The 17,147-nt window shown below is 33.0% G+C and overlaps 1 protein-coding gene across 14 annotated transcripts in view; it reads left to right on the top strand.

Moving 5' to 3' along the window:
• Window positions 1-17,147, top strand: part of KCNMA1 (potassium large conductance calcium-activated channel, subfamily M, alpha member 1) — a 523,274-nt gene that overhangs the window by 347,295 nt on the left and 158,832 nt on the right. For 9 of the 14 annotated variants that reach the window (XM_010567811.1, XM_010567819.1, XM_010567812.1 and 6 more), the window contains exons 7-9: window positions 3,644-3,719; window positions 5,468-5,638; window positions 7,341-7,432. In XM_010567811.1, the coding sequence (XP_010566113.1) occupies window positions 3,644-3,719; window positions 5,468-5,638; window positions 7,341-7,432 (339 nt within the window). Of the gene's footprint in view, window positions 1-3,643; window positions 3,720-5,467; window positions 5,639-7,340; window positions 7,433-7,531; window positions 7,624-17,147 lie in introns of all 14 variants that reach the window. The other 5 variants (XM_010567822.1, XM_010567820.1, XM_010567818.1 and 2 more) reach the window with 1 other exon arrangement.

Genomic DNA, 17,147 nt, shown 5'->3' with positions numbered 1-17,147 from the left:
AACCTGAAATGAACTAAGTAATTTGGATACTATCAATGTTCACAAAACATCATTTTATAAAATGGATGAGTCAAATTAAAACAAATGAACAGAATGTCATTTATGAAAAGTTTTTAGTTACACCTGACTTGACCAGGTACGTGCCTTGGTTTTTATTTATTGTCTTACATGAATTTACCTTTTAGAAAGCAAAAAATTAGAAAATTCATTTATTACTGCTACTGCTAACTTCAGTGAGAAATTTTCATGTTTTCAATATGCTCTTAAGTATCATCACAAACAAGAACTATGGTTCATGTGGTGGGTACACTTTTTCTGTTACAGTACCAAAATATTTTTTAATTTAGAGTTTCTATTTCTGCATTATTAATCTTCCTAAAAAAAAAAAAAAAAAAAGCAGCACGCTGAGCACTTGTGGTTAATGGACAATCTTTAGTAATTCTGCAAGAGTTAGAGCAGTTAAACTAGTAGTCTCAATAAATTTGTTTTTAATTAAATAAAATTTACTTCCCTAAATTCAAGCAGTAATTTCAATTACATAGAGTGGCCTTAAACTGTTGTTATTACCTTAAACTCTTATACTGTATTGTATGCTTTTGACCAGCTACTGCAACATTGTTTTGCTCAGGGATGTTTAAAAAACTTACAGAATTAATATATTTTAGCATTTGTTGCAATCTACTTTTAAGGTTTTGATGAAATTTTCAGCATCATTGTTGGTGAACATAAAGACCAAGGATTAATGACAGAATTTGAATTGTTGAACTGAGATAGCAAATTCAGTATATCATTACTAGCTCTGAAATGATAGTATGGGGGAAAAAACCTAACACTTAAAAATTCTGCAAAAGATAAAAGTGTTCTTTGTTCGAGGTGATATGTGTTTATATGAAAAAAATATGGAACTAATTTGACTAGAGGTGTTTCAGTGTGCTTAGCATTATTAACAAGTAACTACTGACAAGATGAGAAACTGATAGACTATAGAGGGCACTGTTGTGTTTTTTAAATTTGGGGCAATTAGAGAAGAAATTTTGTCCCTTTTTCCCTCATTCCTCCCAGTAAAGAAAAAAGTTTACTCTAACCTATAAATTAAAATTATTCCTGGAATTAGTGACTGAGATATGAGGATTAAAGGAGCATATATTGCATAATGAGTAGAAGGGCCATTTCAAACACTGGAATCCAAAGGAAGAAGCAAAACAATGCAAAAATAGAAGCAGTGAGAAGACTAGCAAAGTAGTATGGTTGTGAAAGATAATTATTAGAATAGCTGAAAAATTATTAATTATATTTGAAAAGAACCAGTAAGGCAAAGCAAAATTTTACAGCAGTGAATTAAAAGACTATACACTGCTGAGGATCTATTAGTTTCCCTAATTTGAAATTAAATGTATTTTACTCAATATTTTTTGTTCCTGTATTTTATGAAATAGAATGAGTTGTGTGGTGTTCAGTTGAAAATATCTCTACACTTCACTGTTTTCTAATATTTTTCAACAAAACTACAGAGGCTTAGGCAGGGCTCACAGTAAGGGATTTTGCACAGATGTTGGAAAGAGCTTAAAGAGGAGGAAAATGTTTGTGACTAATCATTCATCTATATTTAGACTCTGGGAGAAACACAGGGAGTATTTCATAGAGGAGAGATAAGGTACAATGTTTAATAAATCTGCAAAAATAAAATGTACCAAACAATTCATGTAAATAGTCATTCCTAATGGCTGCTGTCATTTACTTGTATTACTGTAAAATGTGGAGACCAACTGATACATTATTGTATCAGGAGCCTCTCCTGTTCTAAGTTCAGGTGAAGGGTGATATTTAGTCTTTGATAACAAAGCTTTGCGTCAGCATGATTTATATGATTTTGTTTAATCTAGGAACCTATTGGTTAGAGCCCTGTGCTGACTGACTGTTATCACCAATAAAATATGGACTTTAATCAACCATACCTTAAGAAATAGAGAAACAGGGAATATGTGCTGATGTAGGTGAATGCTAATTGCAGAACTGCTGGTGTATTATCTTATTTTTGAGTACAGTATTTGTTATAGCATCTGTCACATTTCTTTCCTAGTACCCAAAGATGCCCACTTCTCTAACTGTAACTCTTAAAAATATTTTTAATGGAGCTGGTCTGATTAATTTTCCAGGTTAATTTCTCAACTTTGTTTAGAAAATAATGCATTATTATTGTCCTTAAAGTAGTTATAAACAGTTAATTAATAACAGTTAAAGTAGTTATATAACAGGTAATTAATTTTACTGCAAAACTGCTACTGCTAACACTGATAGTGAATTTTTCCCAATTTTTATTCTCTTTGTATTGCATTAGGCATAATAGTGAGGCATTATTGTTTCTTAGAAATGTTTTCAAAAACAAAGGAGAGCTATTTCCAATACAATTCTGTGAATGGGTAAGATTATTTAGGCACAGTAATACATGGACTTCAGTTCCTTGTGTATTTGTTGAATATCCTTCTTAGCTTTTGAAATCATAGCGATTTTTGTAAGAAGAGAGGGAGCGAGGTTTACTTATATTTCTTCCACAAGCTTTTAAGTAAGGTATTTTCCTGTTTTCCTGCTGAGCTGAGTAAGGTCCTTGCTTCAAAATCGCTTCTGGCTACAATAGGGAACATGCTACTCAGTGGGACTAAAAAGAGTTTGCAGAGTTTGACTGGTAGGTTTCAATCCCTCTCTCTCTCTTTTTTTTTTTTTTTTTTTTTTATTTTAGAAAAATGTGAATGTGAAGTATGAAATGAAATACTCTAGCTCCATGTGAATTTCCACAGAGAAGTCCATAGGAATTCATGCAAGCAGAATAATATAAAAATTATTTAGGACTTTACACAGGAACTATAAAATCCCTAAGTTATTTAATTTGGGAATCATATTTTTTTCACAAAAGCAGCATGACATTTAGAGATTGGCTGCAGTAGTTCATTAATTGTTTGCTGTAACTGTAGGAAAATATTCTTGCCCTGTGGTCATGTATGCAAGATACAAGTGTTAACAGATGATGAGTATGCAACAAAAACATCCTCTTGCTGTTAATTTTTAAAGTGTCTGCAGGTCTCGGTTCAAAAGCATGATGAATATAGAAGAAGCATATGAAAAATGAAATAATTCAAAAAACATCCGTCAATTGTTTGTATAAATGCAGTGTTCAGCAGCTAATGTTAACTGGCATTGCCTAGTTTATTTCATTGGACCTGCATGGATGTATTCCAGGGTAGCAGAATATTTACATGTAAATCATTGCTGAGGTGTATAGCAATGAAAAATGAGAAGGCGAGTGTACTGAGAAGCAACCAAATTATTTGTGAAAAAGCACTATTTATTTCTATGTGTTTGATTATGAGTGCAAATGTAGCTAAGGTTTCCATTTGTCTTTCTGCTCTCAAATGCATTGGAATTTTTATTTCAAGCTATCTAAATTATGCAAATGTGAACTCAGAAAAGACAATACATATTTTGCATAGGCTTTTGATTAAGTATTGTAAGGAGCCTGCTTCTCTTCAGAAATGATGAACAAACTCTTTCAGTCTGAAGTATGCAGCTGTATACAGGTACATATTAAAAATGTGTGATAAATTCTAGTCTAAGTTCCTATTTGTTCTTGGGGTTTGTTTATTTTCAGTAATTCCATCAAGCTAGTGAATCTGTGCTCTATATTTATCAGCACGTGGCTGACAGCAGCTGGGTTCATACATTTGGTAAGTATATTTGAAAATACTTCATTGACTTTTTCTCATGGATTATCTGCTCTCTGAGCTACTTTATTACCTGAAATTGCCTTGCTCTGGATAATCCCTTAACACATCTATAGAGTACAATAAAAAAAAGACATTACAGCTTCCCAAATTTTAAGCTTCTACTCAAAACTAATTCTGAATAGCGAGCAATACCTCATTAACCTCAGCAATAAAATATGAGACTTGGACTGATGCAACTTCTTGAATGATTACAAATTACCAGTAGGTGGCAATGTTTCCTAAATAACTAGCTGGAGTGCTTCCTGGAAGGGGCTGGCAGAGCTGAAATGATACTGAGGTCCTGGGAAATAAATGGTTGGGCCTGAAGGAAGCACTTTTGTATTTCCATGAGAAGTAGTGGGATTGCTAACATTCTGGGTACCATTTTTTTAGAGGTTGTTTCCTTCCCTCTTGTTTTTAAATTTCTTTTTTTTTTTTTTTGGTGTATCTTTCGGTCACTGATAACATGGATTTTTGTAATAGATTTTTATTCCACACTTAACAATACCTGAAAAATGTAAGATTGTTAGTATAGAAGTACATATGAGGTCATAAATGTGAATATACATATATATGATAGGTATATGTCAATTGTGTATTTTAAACTTTTTAAACTTTTTACTGATTTGCTTGGAAAATATAATTAAATATGATTAAGTGTTTGTCCTTTAAGTACAATTTATGATCAACTTAGAATCAGGAAAATTTCAAGTTGCTAGTAGTAATAAGTTATTCAGGAATGATTTGAGACTAATATTATAATTTAATGATATTGATGTTAGTCCAGAGCAATTTAATTGACTTCACTTGAATTACCTTGAGCTGCATCCAGCTATATAAGATTAAATTCAGAATGTTTATCTTCTTGATATGCCAGATAGTAATTTAATTTTTACTCTTACTAAGATGCACCAAAATTCTGCATGTTTTCATTTATGATACACTTCTTCATGGATGACCACATTTTTACACTCCTCCGGGCAAATATAGCATTTTTATCGTAGGAACACTAGCTTTTTCTATTTTTGAAGAAAACATAACAAAAGCTTTGTAAAATTATATCAGGACAGAGGGAATGCTATTTTCTAGGGCTTGTATTTTGGTGGTGTTTTGGTTTTTATTTTTTTTCTTCTTTTCAGCATAAGTTTCTCTGTTCTGCTGTAGGAATCCTCAAACTTCAAACTTTTTGCTGTGGAACAAATTTTAGAAGGCATGCTCCTTTCCCACTGATAAATTTATAACTTTGTCACATACAGTAGCTGACTTCTTGGAAAGTAATAGTATATTGCTAAACTTAACATGTCACAATGCATTTAATAGCTACATAATGCTTTAAAACAAAAACATTAACAAGTATAATTGCATTACAAGTAAGATTCACTCTGAAAAAGTTTTGAACATATTGCTATAAAATGAACTTACCTATCTGCATTAGTAAGTTATATTATTTAGTGGTGAATGGAAAAGATACTTTCCATGAACAGTATGAGTCGCAAGGCTATGCATATTGGCAAAAGAACGATAATGCTATAATTGAGACAGGGTTAGGTTCTGTATTTGTTCAAAATAAATTACAGGAAAAGATCCAGAGTTTATATTATACGCCAAATTATACACACACACACACACACTCATGCACACACATATATCAGTAGAGTTAATTTGTTGTACAACTCTATTAATTCATTATGTTTTCTTGCACATTGTAGGTGGAGAACTCAGGGGATCCATGGGAAAATTTCCAGAATAATCAACCGCTAACATATTGGGAATGTGTTTATTTACTGATGGTTACAATGTCCACTGTTGGCTATGGAGATGTTTATGCAAAAACAACCCTTGGTCGCCTTTTCATGGTCTTCTTCATCCTTGGGGGATTGGTAAAAACTCTATTATTATTATTATTATTATTATTATTATTATTATTATTATTGTTATTATCATTATTCCAGTGACCTTAATACTTGATCCTGTATATCTCAATGCTGTAATTAAAGAAATAATAATATCTAATTTAGTGAATTAAAATTAATTATAAAACTTTTAAATATGTTTAATACACCCCATTTTTTTTCTATAGATAAATATTTGGCAGAGCTTGTCAAATTAGTCCAGTTTAATAGAGTCAGAATTTTTCTAATCCATTTAAATGAGTAATGCATGTGAATACATAAATGAAGTGCCTTAATATTTCAACTTATAATGTTATTTGTAGTCCTTTACTTTTTAGTGATTGACTGTAGTGTATTTATTTGAGGCTGCTATTGATACTTAAAGGCACTTTGCGGTTTCAGAAGTCCTACCTACCCTTCTGTGTTCCTTCCCAGAATTCCAACAAACACTGTGGCTTTGGACTGCCTTAAAGAGCAGCTTGCCTGATCCAGATGATGGCAAACCACATTCTCTTTAATTTCAAACATCCTTTCATGTCATGCAGTGCAATTTTAACTCACAATTTATCACATGGCCATAACCGGTATCCTTTTATATCAGCAAATTCTTGTGTTCTTTGTCCTGTATGTACACAGCACCAAAGTTACTAATTGTCTTGTGTCAACTTTTCTATTATTTATCAGTGTCAGTAATATTATAGGACCTGTTGCAATGTTATTGTCTAAACTAGCAAAGTTTATTTTAATGTTTACACGGTGCAAGGTAAGTGGTTTAGGGATGACTCACAATATGTATTGTGCACATACATATATATGTATATTGTTACTTTACTCTCATATATTGATTTCACATATACATACATCTTACAGAGGTGATATGTATATAACTAATGTGAATGCTGTATGAGAGACACACACAGATACATATATATGAATATATATATGAGCATAAATATATGCATTCCCATCTATGTTTGTTGACATACGAAGACAAAGACCATGTCAACTGGCAGTAGCTCTTCGAAGTATCCAGCCACAAGGAAGATGTTTGTTGGACAAAACATGGCAGAATAATTTTTATTTTCTCCTCAAAACCTTTTTTCTATCATGTGTTATTCCAATCCTTTTGCAAACACAAACTTCTGGAAAAGTTCTTTTTGGGGGCGGGGGGTGTGACCTTTTTGTTTCTTGGCAGGGGGAATAACCCCTGATTCCATCTTGGTTTTGTCTTCTTTTGAATTCTAATAATGGGGGAAAAAAGTCTGTCTTTTCAAATAGAAATGTAACAGTAATGATAATACTTGGTTTTGGTTTTTGCAGTGGATCTTGGATAGGTTTTTCCCCCTCCCCTCTTCAGGAAGAATTAGACATAACTGTGTTTTATGATTAGATACCAGTTTGGATTAATTTTGTTATTGTTTTGTTTTATGTGCCTGTTTTTCCTCTTTTGACCATTTTCTTAATTTATAAGGTGTGCACCTTCTCCGAGACCAACTTTTACATTGAGCCCTCTTGTTTTGTTTGATAAGAACTTTTACATTTTTAAAATTTTCTTTTTAAACAACTTCATAGATCTAATTCTTTTGCATTTTCAGATCTTAAAGATACATATCTTCTGAAAATATTCATCATCCCCCTTTCTTTGGCCTCTCTTTTTAGTCTTTTCTTCTGTCTCCTATCTTCTTCTTAGGCCATGTTTGCCAGCTACGTCCCTGAAATCATAGAGTTAATAGGAAACCGCAAGAAATATGGTGGTTCCTATAGTGCGGTTAGTGGAAGAAAGTAAGTATCCCAAGAGGCTCTGCTGCCTCTGCTGCAGTAGAACACTCTCTGCATGCCATTTTCTTTTTTTTTTTTTGTGTTTTTGTTTCATGCATGTAGGCAATGTTTGCTCGCTACGTGCCAGAAATTGCTGCTCTCATCCTTAATCGGAAGAAATACGGCGGGACTTTTAACTCAACTCGAGGCAGAAAGTAAGTCAAAAAAGACCAGGTGTGGTTGTGTGACTTTAAAGAGCCCCTGAAGGTGGTAATAGCTGACTCACAGCTTATGAGGCTGTATTCCTTGACATCAGATGTTACCACTGGAGAGTTGTCACACTATAATTAGAGACCTGGGCCATGCCATGGTACAAGTCACAATATTTTGTCCCTACTTCAAGAGAACGTGGATACCAGTAAGACTACACTGATGTATCTTGCAAAAAATGCTGCTATTGCATTTGCAGTTAGCTTCTGGAACAATGTTGACTTGTCACTTCACACTTTTGGGCATCAGATTATCATATGGTCATGTCTTCACTAAGTGACAATGGTAATTCACATGATTTTCAAACAACTCAGTTCTTTAGAAAACTTGGGTTCACTGGAGTGCAAAATATGAGATTTATGTTGATGGGGTTATTCCATTAGACTGACTATGTCAGAAGTCTGACAGTGCTGTTTCTCATTGTTCAAACAGCAGATTCAGATCTCATGCAGCTCCTTTTGACTTCATATGAATATTGCAAACACTCGTGATTTTAGGATCTATGACCAGGGATTTTAAAGTGATTCACTTCCACATGCATATAAAACCTATCTTAAGAAGAACAAGTAGTAGCTTTAGTATCAATATCATACGAAAAAAAGCCAAACCTGTAAAAAATACTGGTTTTACCTGGTAGCAAAAGTTAAATGTTATTGGACCACGTAAGCTCATTTAATATCTATTGAAAGCCTGCTTGTTTTCTTGACCAAGTTAAAACCAGCTCTTTCTGGCATTCCCAGCATCTAGACCTGCTGGGATATAGCCTTTAATGAACTAGAGGTACTTGGCGATATAGTAGTTTCTCCTCTATATCACCTCTAGTGTTGCCATCTTTTGTTTCATTACATATCATTGTGACATTCACTGGTAGAGAAATATTTGTCCTAAAAGACTAGTGATATAGAATCCTTTCCATATAACATAAAGAAGATACTGCAAGCGATGCATCTAATTAATTGTCCCTCTCCTTACTTTAAGAAGATATGTTTTTTACTTTATTCCTATCAAATCATCACCGATGCATCATTTTATAAATGTGGAATATGGTTTTATCAAGTTGTTTCTCCTCTCTGTGGAGCAGAAAGACTGTAAATGTCCCACAGAGCTAATTCTAGAGTACTGTTTTACATCACTGGGTAGATAAATCAAAGTTTTTTCTTTGGTTATAGCTTATACTACTGTATGTTCAATAATACTCAAGCAATTGGATGACACAATTGAAAGCTTCAATGCTTTCATTTTTTTAGATACCCTTAAGTATCCAAATATTTTTTTCTTTACTGTAAGCACTAATGTTGGAAACTTGCATCATAATTCACTTATCAAAATGCCTTAATTTATTTCTTAGATAGAGTAGTATCATTAATTTCCAAAAATGTTTATTTGTGACAGAGGCCTACTCAGTTTTGTATTTGTATTTGTACTTGGTTTCTCAAAGAGAGTTTTTCAAACACAGAACTTACACCTCTGTTTTTGAGGCTCCAAAGGAGTTACAGCAGAGGAGAATATGGTTAAAAACTGTTCTGCATACAGAGTTTTCGTCTCTCCCCTTCTACATTGTCACTAGTACCCAGCATTGCTCAGATGTCTCTAAACTTGGACCTGATCTTCAGTCAGAACCCCACATCCTGAAAAGCTCAACTCCAGATTACAGGCTTCTGCTGGCTTTGGGGCGTGCTTAATTTTATTTTTTCACCTTTTCTTTCTGTCTTTATTTATATGCGCTATCCATTTGTTGTTAGCTCACTCTGTTGTCAGTGCTTTCTCTGCTGATCTCTACTGCCCGAATAACTTGTTGTTTGAAACTGAGCTCTGTCATCAGCATACAAACTGTTCAATTTACTTTATGCATTGTTTTCTGGTTCAATTATTAATTACTAAGTAGTTTAAAGATGTCCTTTGCTCATGTGGGTCTTTCATCAGAGAATCTAAGCTTGGGAACTGCACAGTAAAAAGCCATTAGCACCCCTTGTTTGATGTTGCTTTTGCAGTCAGTAGAACAAGATTGATGAAATGTTATGTTTGGCCAAAATTTAAGTTTTCATTTGGAATTCAGTGTTGAGAGAATGGATTGTCAGAACCAATAAGTTTTCCTTTGCTTGGGATATGGGCATGTGGTAGTAATTAGCAATATAATGTCTTTAGCTGAGCAACCAAGCATAGATTCTGGCAGCAAACATAATGAGAAACTACAGTTCTATTCCTAACAGCAGAAAGTTTCCAGATAAAATTAAATACATGTATAAAATTAAAGCAGCTAAATTTTGTTGAAAGATGTAGTTTCAGCTCTTAAAATAGCTAAAGTTTATACTTCTTAATTTTCTCCAAAATAGATAAATACATGGAATCTGCTTTGTAGCATTTATATATATTTTTATACATGTTGCCTCATGAACTATGTCTGTGGAATAACATGCTTCTATATGATTATTAAACATTTAGGTGGGAAGTTGAAATTAATATATGATTATGTATGTTTTGAGGATTGCACTACATTGCTTTAATACTAAGGAGAGCCTTGCTATAGAATTGTAACTAAAGAAACAGCTAGAATGTATGCATAAAAATTATTTCTAAAAACTCCACTTACTAAAAAAGAGAAACAACCAACACACCAGCAAGTTTGATCACATTTCATTTTGATTTTCAGCCAATAAAGTCCCCAAAGGACTCATAAACTATATAGGAACCATTTTGCACTATAAAGATGCTCACTTCTCTCTTAGATGAGACACATACATACAGAGTTTGGAAACAGAAGTAGTTTGTAGGCAGTATGCAATTATCACTGGTTAAATTTACTAGATACTAGGTAGTTTTGTTACAAAAGTCCATGGGGAATTTTAAATTTAATTTATAATCTCAGCTTTATAATATATTCCTGTAATGAGACTTCTAAGGTCTCATAGAACACAAAGCAGGAATTTTATTATAGTCTTTGGTTGAAGTTTCACCCGTTAAATAAACAACAGTGCTCACTGTTGCATATATACCAAAATGCATACCAAGATATCTATACAAAATGTGACTGAGACCAAACATATGCATTTAATGACAAATAGGGTAATGACTGTGGCAAAATTACAACCTAGTACAAAAAAAATTAAGACGTTATCAAAAAAAGGTAACAATCCTTGTCTTGAATTCCAGATTTGTAAGCAAGGAGATCTGCTCTATAGGTAATGAGATTACTGCTAAACAGCTGTTTTGCTGCTGTTTACAGATCAGCACATCAGAAGACTCCATAATGTTTTTACTATGTGCCCTGATACACCAGAATAAGCTCATCAGTAGACAAGAAAAACTGGCTTTCGTAGTTTATTTATACACAGAACAAACCATTGTTTCTTGCTATAGTACCGCTATAAATACAAATGACAGAGAGAAAACCACACTGTAGTTACAAAGACAGAAAATAGTTGGTATTATATATATATATATAACTAAGATGTAACTGGGAAATAAAATTCAGGCATGAGAAGCAACCAGAACTGTAAAGAATACTGTTTTTTAATAATGCTAAGAGGTGTCTTAGGATAACAATGATGTGGCCACTTCCAATATTTTCCACATTGAGCCCTACATAGTTTTTCTGTTCTTTCACATGAGCAATTCAGTCACTACTGTTTCTCCTTCCTGTGTACTTCCCTGGATGAGTTCTGTAGTACATGATTTTATGTTTTGGGAAATACTTTTTGCAAAGGAGGTATTGCACATAATATTCTTTACATAGTAGCCAATATTCTGTGGATTTCTATAGAAGTAGGTAACAACATAACTTACTTTCTCTGTAGAACAATTGGCATATTTTTGTTATTAATAAACTAGTAACTACCTGTCAGAGTTTTTGTGAGATTTAAGAGTCAAGCTTATGCTTTCTGAAGATGAGAAATGCTTTTAAAATGCAAAATAGACAAATTTATAATGAAAGTTTTTTTAATTGTTTCATCAACAGGCCTTATGTCATCACACTGAAAAACATCTGCAATAGTATATAGGACATCTCACTAAAACATTGTGAAACTTACTAGATCACTAAGAAATAACTGATGAAAACATATACTTAAAGGAAGTTATATTCAAGTAATTTCATAAAGTAAATTAGTGACAAACTAGTATAATTATGAACAGATAAAATAATTTGTAATGACAAAATACTGGATACAAATGCTGGAGATAAAAGCTAGATGTTACATATAGTTGGGTGGAGAATGAAAAATGTCTGACCTTTTATTACAGTATTATAAAAAGTCTATAGATTAGACTTTAGTTAAGAAAATAACATATAATTTTATATATATTAGCAGGGGAAGTTTTATGCTTTTTTGTTTCTTTGACTTTTTTTCATCAGTTACAAACTGAAATGGTATATAGCTTGAGTATTAATGATATTTCCTCTTAGCTGTTTTTCTTAATAATTTTGAGACCAGCAGCTAGCTCCCTACACCCTATCTACGTTTAGCTCTTTTCTTTCTAAGGCTTTCGATTTGACTGACTCCATTTAGGCTCTCTCTGTAACCTATCTGTAGAACTCATGAGTTAGTATTCAACGGATCATTTTAAAGGGATATTTTTAAATTGGAGTACCATAGAAGGATGAAAAGGTATCTGCCACTGTCACCATAGCTGATAGACTATTGCTTTTAGAATGTAGCAATAAGACTACAGGTTAGTTCATGGATGCATATCTCTAGAAGGCTGGAAAAGGCAGTGATCACTTTGGCTTTGGATGACTTTCTGAAGTGCTCCAACTAACATCTTAACTATAAAGTTTAAGCTTTAAGTCTTACGAGACAGGGGTTTTCTTCAAAAAATTCTTGGTTTTGGATAAGTAGAATTCTACCGTTGCACTCTTTTTGTGATATTTGGAACTTATATATTCAGTCCCAGCCAAAATAGGATTTACAAGATAATCTGTTTTATTTCTTTTAAGAAAAAAAAAAACCAAAACCAAAACTAAAAAGCCAAGGTTTGTTTATTTATTTATAATGTTCAAATTACTCGGCTTTGGTTTGAGATTTGGTAAAAGATGCAGATTTGTTTTACCTCTACAAATCTATTATTAACCTTTTATTCTGCATGTACTAATTTACCTGAGAATCAAGATTATTCTTATGCAGTTGTTTCATTTCTGTATTCATGTATTCATATGATCAGACTGGATTTTAAGTCTGTGAAATATTTTCCAGTTGAAGACATTAGCTTATTTTAAATCAGCCTGCACAAAGGTCTAGAAAGCATATGGAAAGAACATTTGTAAACTGATGGACTGAAAGAGAGACTGGATAACTTAATGATATTTTTCAGACTTTACAGTGAATTATTGACTTTTAATTCCATGGACTAAATTATTTCTGCCTTTTTCATGCAAAACTGATATCAAATCCAATCGAAGCTCTTTATGAAGGCAGCAAGCAGAACACAGCTTCACACAAATAGATATTGGCAGAGAGAGGGATTATTATTATTTTATATACATGTATGTGTATATATAAACTGCTTATCTTGTCCCAGTAGTAAATATTTATGCTAAACTTTGTTAAATTTTCAAAAGATTTTAAAAAAATTATCCAAAGACATTACCATAGCTAATATATAAGATTAAAAATTGTATTTTAATGAAATCACAGTTCTTTACTGTATAAGCTATTAAAACCTCTTGTTTCTCTTCTCTCATGATCTGCTCTGCTTCCCAGAGATTTCTTCAGATTTCTTAAATTTACAAGCCATAAATTAGCAAATCATCAACATATCAACAGGAATAATCATCTGTTAGAGATTCCTTCCAGAAGGAAACATGGGATTCAATAACTAAACTTCACAGAGAAAAATAAAAACTGTAGACAGATAGATATGGTAAACAGAAAGACAAACAGATAATTTAAGTTGACAGGCCATCTTGGACTCATTAGACATTTGAATTTGATTAAAAATTAAAAAAAAAATAATTTAAGGCTTATCCATATACTTTGGCAAAAGTCCATTTGCTGCAGTAATGAGAAGCATAGCTCCAAAGAAAGTGACATTAGATTATTATATTAAATAATTTGAGACAATATGGAAGATATTATTTTCCAGTGGGATGAGAATGTAATAAGAGTATGTGACATGGATTGCATTATGATCCCCAGGGGTGTCTCTATTTCCCATCTGCTAGCCATTCTTCTAATCCCACTGTTTCAAATGAAGTCTCACTTAGTGATAAAGAAAATCTGATGAGTGTTAAATAGACTGACAGATAGAACTAATAGGACAAACTTTTTTTTTTTTTTAATTTTGCATGCTTATTAAACTATATCCATTCTTATGAAAGCAAGAAAGGAAATGTGGGAAGTGACATATAACAATATTATAACTTAAAAAAATGTGTATTGTATGTCTTAAATCATGTTTCATTCCTACAGGAACAGCACTAATTCTGTATTTCTGGTTAAAATTGTAAAAATTTCAACTTTTCCTTCTCTCTGCCTAAACTTTAAAAAAAACTTTTGGGTTTGGCATCAAAATAACAGTTGTTGCTGTCCAAATTTTGACCCAAGAAAGACTGAATCTGGTTTATAAATCTGCAGTTCTACCATATGCTACAAAATACGCAGGCCATGACTTTAAGTGTGGACATTCCAGAGAATGCAATGTGAGGTGGCAGAAGTGGTGAATTGATCAGCAAGTTTTAGTGATTTATGACTTTTTCTTTTCATTCAGGCTCCGTTGCAGAAAACTAGTCATGACATTTCGGGGTGATTTCTATGGAAAGAAATGCATTGGCTCTGGTCATGAATAAAATGCTCAAAAATCTTAAAGCCTTTGCTAACTCCTGCATTGCTTACAAAGGGTATAACTATATTTTGATTCATTGAGCATTTAAAAAACGCATAAGGCAATTTGAAAATGAGTAATGGTAGGAACATAGAAAGCAATTTCTTTAAGGGAAAATATTTTCAGTTGATTTCAAGTAATAACAGGGTGTCTTGTGTGTGTGATATCTGCTGCACAAAATATTACAAGAAGGAAGCCCAGGGTTTGGAGGGACTAGAACAGGACTATTTGTAACCGAGATGCTAATTCTGGAGGTGTGGTTTACTCCTGCATTTTACTGTAAGCTTTCTAGTGTGGACTCCTTGTGCATGCCATAGCATTTAACAGTTTTTACTTCTATTTATACTAAATTATTCACTTATTTCTTACAGTGATATAGCTGTGTTGTGTCTAAATGTTGTGGTATTTTTTATGAAAGCAGAAATACTCTAGATAATATTACCATCAAGATTGAATGAAAGGATGAATATTCATCCTTTCTTTTAAGCTACAGTTGGAAGCCTCTTAACCAGTCCAGACCCTGGAAGAAACAAATCACTGTGCTTTCTTCTTATTATTGCAGTTTCAGAGGTATGCATCAAGCAAAGATTATTAACTTTTATTTCTTAACTTGCTTTATAGACAAGCATTGGACAATTCCTTAGGTCATAAAAATATAAGATAAACTCATTTAGCTGTAACTGAGCAAGGAAGTTGAAATTAACAAAGCAGCTCACAGTGAATCACTTACAATAGCATGCTATTGCAAACAGACTTAGTTGCAAGCTCTAATGCACAGTTTAAACAAAGGAGTGTGCTATTTATCCAGGATTAAAGTATCTGAAATACACTCTATCAGCCTGTTGTCTAGTAGAAATTTCACTTAGGTGGGCATGAAATATTTGAGGGCCTGTGTAAATGAATTCTTCTGTACTACTTCTATGTACTTCGGAAACAATTTCTAATATTTAAAGGTTGCCAGTGACACACCACCAATATTCACTGAGCAAGACTGAAACCTGGATTTGTATAAATGCATTTGATATAGTTTCATAGCTGTAATAATTCACAACTAATTAGGGTGTTGTGTGTGTCTTTATGTTTGTCACACATTACCAATTTTATGTTTAGGAGAATTTGAAATGATTCCTTCCTGATTCTTAATTTTACATACTTATATTGGTCACAAAGCAAACTAGTATCTGCATCAGATGTAATTTTCAAATGCCTGACATTAATGTTTTCCATTTATGTTAATCTGATGTATGATCCAGTGCTGTTCCACTGATCTGTACTGTATACCATATACTGAATGTAGCTCTGAGTGTTTTCTGGTATTAACTAATTCCTTTTTCTTTATTCACAATGTAAGAGAGATTCCAAAGAGCATGGAACCTGTTGGAAATAACAGGTAGTTTCTGTCAGAATTAATCACAGCAGCTTCAGTACAGGCTGCACGAGTTCACTCTGGTTCCTAACTAGTTGGCAGCTAAAGCTATCAGGTCCAGTTTACAGAAATTAAAGATACCTCAGACATGTTCTCACATACTGCAATCACATCTCCAGGCACAGTGTAGTCATATTCTTTTATACATTTAATGTTGATACATATTTGAAAGTCAGTGCTTTTGGCTTCTCAGTAACTTCAACACTTTTTAAATTTTTAATCCTTCGGGAGTAAAGAGAATAATGAGAACCTACTTTCTAACAAATGGTTGGAAGGAGAACAAATGTTAACATAAAGTCGCTGGGATGTTACACACTTGACAGACAATTTGCTATATCCTTGAATATTTTTTACTTGTCTCCTTTCTACTAGAAGATTTCTAGAGCCTGGTTTGAGAATCAGAGTAACAAAAGAGCTTACAGTGGAATTTTTTTTTTTCAATATCATGTCTTGATTTCAGAGTATTTATGCTCTGTCTTCATAGATATGAATAACTAATGCAAAAAGGCAAGTTTGAGAGTAACACTTTTTAGTTTCATACCTCTTAGAGTTATTTTTTAAAAAACGACCTGGTGTGTCTTTTTTTGGTCCAGAAGTGTCAGTTCTAGATGAGTGGTTCTCAGTCTTTGCTTTTGTCATATATGCAATATGTAGACAAGATTTTTAAATGGTTAAAATATTATATTGTTCTGGCTCACTATACACATTGGGTAAATAAGTGGTCCTTAGAGGACCATCCTTGGGTTCAAGTCTTCTGTGAGACAAGAGGAAAACATGAAATCGTGACTGTGCAGCACTTATTACTCCATCTGTATTAATATGAGAGAGGAGATTATATTAAAATAAGGCATGTGTTTAACCAAATAAGAGAGAGTGACACATAAGCACATGCATAAAGTGTTCACTTAATTGAGTAATGTTAGGTGAATCATGAAAAGCACAAGCAGCTAGAAATGTATTGTAAACCAGTATATTTAAAGAATGCATACCACGAATAAAAGAAGACTGTATATACAATCTCTGTTGACATTTATTGACTTTTCTTAATAAGAAAAAGTGACTGAGATGGATCCTTTGTTGAGGAGAACCAGTTAGACTTTACAAGAACCTGTTTACTTCAATGACAGCAGCCCGCTACTGGTATATGAAGAAAGAATTTAGGTCGTCGATAGATGAAGGCGTGATCAGAACACTAAGCAGAAAGGCCATAAAGAGAATTGAGCATAT

The sequence above is a fragment of the Haliaeetus leucocephalus genome, unplaced genomic scaffold, assembly GCF_000737465.1.
Source record: "Haliaeetus leucocephalus isolate CR32 unplaced genomic scaffold, Haliaeetus_leucocephalus-4.0 Scaffold229, whole genome shotgun sequence".
NCBI lineage: Eukaryota > Metazoa > Chordata > Aves > Accipitriformes > Accipitridae > Haliaeetus > Haliaeetus leucocephalus.
Note: the sequence above shows the minus strand (reverse complement) of the source record. Positions and strands in the feature narration are given on the sequence as shown.